The sequence below is a fragment of the Peromyscus leucopus genome, chromosome 8a (assembly GCF_004664715.2).
Source record: "Peromyscus leucopus breed LL Stock chromosome 8a, UCI_PerLeu_2.1, whole genome shotgun sequence".
In the NCBI taxonomy this organism is placed as follows: domain Eukaryota; kingdom Metazoa; phylum Chordata; class Mammalia; order Rodentia; family Cricetidae; genus Peromyscus; species Peromyscus leucopus.
In genome coordinates this window covers 23,992,482-23,998,729 of record NC_051085.1, presented here as the reverse complement: position 1 = coordinate 23,998,729, position 6,248 = coordinate 23,992,482, and the positions used below count along the sequence as shown (strand labels likewise).

General features: G+C 38.1%; 1 protein-coding gene across 1 annotated transcript; it reads right to left on the bottom strand.

Annotated features, from left to right (window-relative positions):
* Positions 1-956: 956 nt before the first annotated feature.
* On the bottom strand, positions 957-6,038 carry Cenpw (centromere protein W). The gene is made up of 3 exons (XM_028868330.2): positions 5,716-6,038; positions 3,453-3,566; positions 957-2,149 (listed from the first exon to the last, which is right to left on the bottom strand). Exons 1-3 carry the CDS (start codon positions 5,833-5,835, stop codon positions 2,123-2,125), a joined length of 261 nt encoding a protein of 86 aa, XP_028724163.1. The 5' UTR covers positions 5,836-6,038; the 3' UTR covers positions 957-2,122.
* Between the last annotated feature and the right edge of the window lie 210 nt (positions 6,039-6,248).

The following is a 6,248-nucleotide window of genomic DNA, read 5'->3' as shown; positions in this document are numbered from 1 at the left end:
GCCAGTACTCAATTGGCAAGTCTAGTTCGGTTTGCCTATGTAATCTCAAGAGGCTACTACAGCTTAGATTCCTATACAGCAAATCACTTTTCTTGTACTTACATAAACAAAGCACATCTGATACCACCCATTTTGCAAATAAACTGGGTTTGCTTTTGTTAAAATTCTATATGACTACATTTTTTTTTATTTTATTATTGCTACAAGTGTACAAGCATTTCTGCCATGGTGTGCAATCGGGAGGTTCAAGGACAATTTTGGTGAGTTAGTTCTCTCATTTAAACACAACATGGCTTCTGGGTATCAAACTCAAGGCTCAGGCTTACATCGTTGTCTGGCATCTGTTTTTATCTGCTGAGCTATCTCACCCACCATATAAATTTAAAGAAAAACTATAATATATGCTACTATATTGGCTGTTCCTTATTTTCTGTGCTTAAAAGTATTGATCTGTAGATTAGACTATATCTTAAATCCTTCAAAATTACTATAATCTTTCTCCCACAGAATTTGCATTTCCTAAATCTTTGTAAACTGAAGCCGACTAACTTATAAACCTCACCAGAACTCACCTATGTGAGCATTCTCATCTTGGACTTCTAACCAGCACAACTGACAGAAATAAGCTTGCTTATAAGCTTCCTAGTACTCAGCAATTTGTAACAGGAGCCCCAACGTAAACAAAAGCCACCGTGCAATGTGTGCAGTGTAAATTAAAACTACACACCCGTCAGAGCTGCTAAATTTTACAAATTAAAATAATAAAACCAAATGTTCATTAGAATACAAACAGAATTACTTTCATACACTGTTAGTGAAAATGTAAAATAGTGATCATTCTACCACTGTTTAGTTTGTTTGTTTTTTGAAGTTAAATATACACTTGCCATTTGACCCATCAATCAAACATCTAAGTGTTTTTCCCAGAAGAAAATGAAAACTCATACACATTTAAAAAATGTTTACAACTATTCAAAGAAATTTTATTTATAGTAATCCCCAAATTAGACATATCAAAATGTGCTTCAATAAGCAAACAACTATACAAAGTATGGGGCATCCAGACCATTCAGTAGTAAACACATACAACATACTATGACTTGAATAGATCATAAGGATAGTACACTGAGTGGGGTTAAAAAAAAAAAAAAACCCTCCAAAGGTTATTTCTTACATGCTTCTACTTATATAACATTCTTGGTGACAAAACTATAAAGCTGAGAATAGTTGGTTAGGGATGGTAGTCCAGTATAGGACATGGTAACTAGATCAAGAAGACCTCTGTGGTACTGAAGTAGTTCTATATACTGGCTGTAGCAATTACATGAATCTGTACACATGATAAAATAACATGGAACTACATATATACCAATTACCAAATTCCTGTTTTTGCTATATTACATTATATGTTAGATGTAACCACTGCAGAAACTGGGTGTCTAGTGTAGAGTATATGTTTATATTAGCTTTGCAACTTCGTACACAATCTGTAATTATCTCAGAATAAAAATTTACAAGTAAATATTGAATAATAAACAATAAGCTTCTAAGTGACTGCTGTGGGGAAATGTCTTATCTACTAAAGTCCATGATTTGAAGAAAGTAGGTCAGCTTGCTTTAGAACTTCTTGTTTGTGGTTTATAGAAGAGGTTTGTAAAAACTTTGGCTAGTGCTTACAATCTTCTAGTTGAGAAAATTTACTGTTACTATTAGTGAAACACAAAATTAGACAGAAATGCTTTGTAAATGCATCAAAAATTAACATACTTAAAATGTATCTAGATTTTAATGTGTACTGCTTTCTCTCAGAAATTAAACTCACTGAATAATTCTGGCTAAATCTAAAGACATAAGCTTAAGTTTAAGGAGATATCTCTTCAATCTATTTAATACAGTATGATTTCATTTTGGATATACTAAGCACAATAGCAGACACAGAAGAAAATTAAGAAGCCATTTACAATGAATAAAACATAATTCCTAAAAAAATTAAAATGCACACATTGTTCATACAGTCAATGTTTTAATAATCCACCATATAAACTAATGTATACAAAATGTCTTAATGATCTGTTGCCACTTAAATTAACACATCATATAATTCTTAAACAAGTGTTGACTTCTAACCTCTGCTCTTCTTCAGAATTACCTGTAAGAGAGGAAATGAAGATATATATTGCACCAATGGAAAATAAAAAATTATTGAGCTGCAGTATAAGTGGCCTAGATTTCCTGTTTACTTCTCTCAATAGATGTGATTATCAGATCTGGTTTCTGAGTCACTTCATTCCCGAACCTTGCCAATTACAATCCAAGTATCAAAACTGTTGATTTCAAACCAGGTTGTTTTAGGTTTTTTGTTTTCTTTCCCTCCAAACAAATTTATGGTCTAGGGTGTTAAAAAAAAAAGTTAACGTCAAAAAAAAAAAAAAAAAAACTGTAAAGTAGTATCAAGTAGTATATATCCATTGCAATGTAAAAGTCTCACAATGGAGCTGGAATTATGTCTGCTAGAGGTAAAGACTCTTAACACTGAATAACATCATATACAATTTTCAAAGCATAAAACATTGCAGAAATAAGACAAAGGGAAATATTTAGTTGTAAAAATGCTGGAAAGATGAGGCCTAAATTATCTCCAAAAAATAAATAAAAATTAAAATAAATGTTTATAAGAATTTAGCTACACAGTTTAAAAAGAAAAATGGCCTCAGGCCTCATGGGTTGGCTCAGTGGGCACAGACACCAAGTGCTAAGTTGGACAACCTGAGTTTGACCCCACATGGTGGAGAGAACCAACTGCCAAAAGCTGCCCTTACCTCCACAGGTATGCTGAGACAAATGAACACACTTTCATGTACACACACACACACACACACACACACACACACACACACACGTACAAACATGGGTGCATAATAAAGGCAATAAAAAAAATTAGAAAAAACAAAGGTCTAAATTTAAAACACTCACATATACTTTTCATGCTTTTAATCAGCACATTACTTTCATAAAAATACTTATTTGGACTTTAACAGCTGTGGTGTTTCTCATCGAAGAAGATTAAAAAGTCCCATAAAATTGCTGGGGCAGAGATGATGACTTAGTTATCACAAGCAGGTCTGTAACCCAGGCTAGCACTGCTCTGTGAAAAGCGATATCAATATGAGAACTATAAAATCATGTGCTTAACAAGTTTAAAAAATGCTGAATATGTTGTGTATTTAAACACATTTCCAAAATATTGTTAAATAAAATTCAACAATCTTCCTTACTGGTACATTTCTCATAATCTTTCCTGACTTCAACTATGATTCAGCTCTTCTTGCACTATGTTAGGCTACAGGTATTTCAAAATAAAAATCTTTAAAAAGTATTTAAATCAGACAAAGACAATAATTACGGTAGTATTTTTAAAGTTAAGTTGCTTAAAGAGAGAATTTACATTTTACCTTTGCTGCAGCCAGTATATGATCATTTGTGATAACTCTAGATTTACTTTCACAAGCATTTATCCTGGACTCTTCTGCCAATCGATGAACAAAGAGTAAGCAATTCAAATGAATCTTTAAAAGCAAAGCACATGTATCATTAGATAATACATAAATTAAACATATATATGAACCCCTTTTAACATATATTTGTTATATACAGTACAAATGACGGCTCTTTAGGAAATTTATTACCCAGAACTTTCTCACCCACAGCTTCTCCCACACGTGTGAGGGCACTACTCACAATCAGTTAAAAAGTACCTTTCACAATTTCATTTCGTTTATTATTTACATGAGTTATCAAGTACTCCAAACAATAACTTGACTCAGAAGATTCAGGGCACTATGCTAAACATAAAGAAGACAACAGCCTCCTGATTCTAATTCCCAGACTAATAGGACAATCACCCCATAAAGCTACACACTATGCTAGGAGATAACATCAAAAATGAAACAACATCGGGAATAGTGTTAGCATCTCAGTTACTAACTGGTATCGTGTTCAGAAAAAAGAATAAAATATACTGCTTTAAATGGAAAGAACTTTGTGGATGACGTGGAATACTTTATTGAGTACGATTATGAAGTTAATGGAGAGCAGGAAACTAGAAGCAGAGAAATGGCATCACTTAACAAAAGACTAAACAGGAACTGTTTAACAAAAATCACTGAGGACAAAAATATCACCTGGAAGCAACAAATGGCCAAAGGAACTTCCCTTGACCCACCCCTGCAAAGACTTGTGTTTCAACTCTGCTTCTTTCCCCTGACACCTCAAGTGTCCCACCATAGAGTCCACAGAACCACATGTCATTCCTGGACAGAAAACACTGGTGTTGGAAGAAAACTGACTACTTGAGAAAGGTCTGCCAACCCTTCACATCAGTGAGTGGTCTCCTGGATATCCCTAGTTGGGTGGATTTCCTTCTATATTAAACTCCAGGTAAAACAGAATAAACTCTGGAAAGTGTATTCCAAGGGAAGCCCAGCTCGCTTATGCTATTTTAACCGCCACCAAAGAGTCAGGAGTAGAAAAACAAACAAACAAAAAAAAAAAAAACAATGTTGCCTTTTCTAACAAAATATGAGAAAGGAAAATACAAACATGTGACAGCAGAAGTATTATCCACCTCCGCCCGCCGTGGGAGATATATATATATGGAAAAAGTAGACAATTTTATAATAGTCAAGAAAAACAGTATCTGGAGACATGGCTCAGTGCTTAAGAGCATTTGCTGCTCTTCTGGCTGACCTGAATCTTTAGAATCCACTATCACGCAGCCCACAACCACCTGTAACTCAACATACAGGGGAACTAACTTCTTTTGGCTTCTACAGGCACCCACACACATTATGATCTTCCCTCACAAATACACATAAATAAAAATGATTTTTAAATAAATCTTAAAGCGAGGGTGGCCTACAGCTTTAATCCTGGCCTTGAGAAGCAAAGTCAGGTAGATCTCTGAGTTCAAGACCAGCCTAGTCTACATAGTGAGTTCCAGGCCGGCCAGCGCGCTACAAAGTGAAGTTCTGTCTCAAAGCAAAGAAAACAGAAACCTTGCAAGGAGAATAACTCCAATTCTGCACCTCCATCTGGAAAAGAGGTATGCATTTTCAGAACAGAGGAAAAGGCAGTGCTCCTATGGTTCAACCTGGGGGCATCATGTTGCCAAACTGAATTTACTTGGGAGACAAAAACATACAGTTAGTTGCTTGACTAGGGCCAATGATCGGAAGGCATTTTATTTCGTGTAAGTATGAGTCTGATAAACAACAGTCTTGAAAGGTTAAAAACTTGAAGGGTGCTCTATCACCTGCCTAGGAAAAATGCATTCCCCAACGACAGGATCACTTTTGAATCCCAGACCTTTAGTAAGGGACCTAGTGCAGTAGCGACAGTGAAACGTATTCAGTACCCTCATGAAGGGACTAAGGGAGGCAAGAATCCAAATCTGCTTTTAGACGATTGACAATATATATGTATTTATATAGAGTCTCCTTCTCGATTAAACTAATCACGATCCCGGACAGATCTGAACTGCTAGTCCTGCAAACAATAAGGAGCAGGGCTTCCCTTAAGAAGCCCCCGGGCCTTCCGCGGTCCCCCGGGGTCCCGGGCCCATCATAGCTACCGGGGGCTGAGGACACGAAGAGCCGCAGGCCGGGGCCGTGTCCCAGGCCTGGCTCCTCACTCCCCGGCCAGGACAGCCGGACTCACCAGGAGGTCGCAGTCCGTCTCCAGACGAAGGTGCGGCTTCTTCTGCTTGAAGGTGCGCCTGAGGAAGGCTCGGGGCGCCCTGCGCTTGATCCGCTTCGAGATGGTGGTGGAGACCGCCATCTTCGCGGCGGGCCCGCGGCACTCGCCGCCGTCCGGGCTCCTCAACCCCGCGGTCGCTGCACGGCTCCCCCGGCAGAGGAACTTAGGAGAAAAACCTCCCCCAGGACGACACGACCACGACCTCGCTCCCCAGATCCCGGCGCCCTCGGTTTGAATCTGCCGCCCGCCGGCGCGTTTGGGCGCACGGCAGTGACGTCACAGAAAGCCACGCCCACCGCAGCGGAAGCGCCGGCTTGGAGGGAATCCTGGGCCAAGGGTGTGTCCTCGCGCTGCGCTCCCACTTCTTTTTTTGTTTTTTTTAAATGTCATTTTTTTTTATTTAATTTTATTTTATTTTACAATATAATTTAGTTCTACATATCAGCCACGGATTCCCTTGTTCTCCCCCCTCCTGCCCCCCTCCCCTTCCCCCA

Coding starts and splice junctions, on each gene's coding strand:
- Cenpw (XM_028868330.2), bottom strand. CDS start 5,835: ATGGCGGTCTCCACCACCATCTCGAAGCGGATCAAGCGCAGGGCGCCC. Junction 3,567..5,715: donor AGACGGACTGCGACCTCCTG/GTGAGTCCGGCT, acceptor TTGCTTTTAAAG/ATTCATTTGAATTGCTTACT. Junction 2,150..3,452: donor ATATACTGGCTGCAGCAAAG/GTAAAATGTAAA, acceptor CCTCTCTTACAG/GTAATTCTGAAGAAGAGCAG.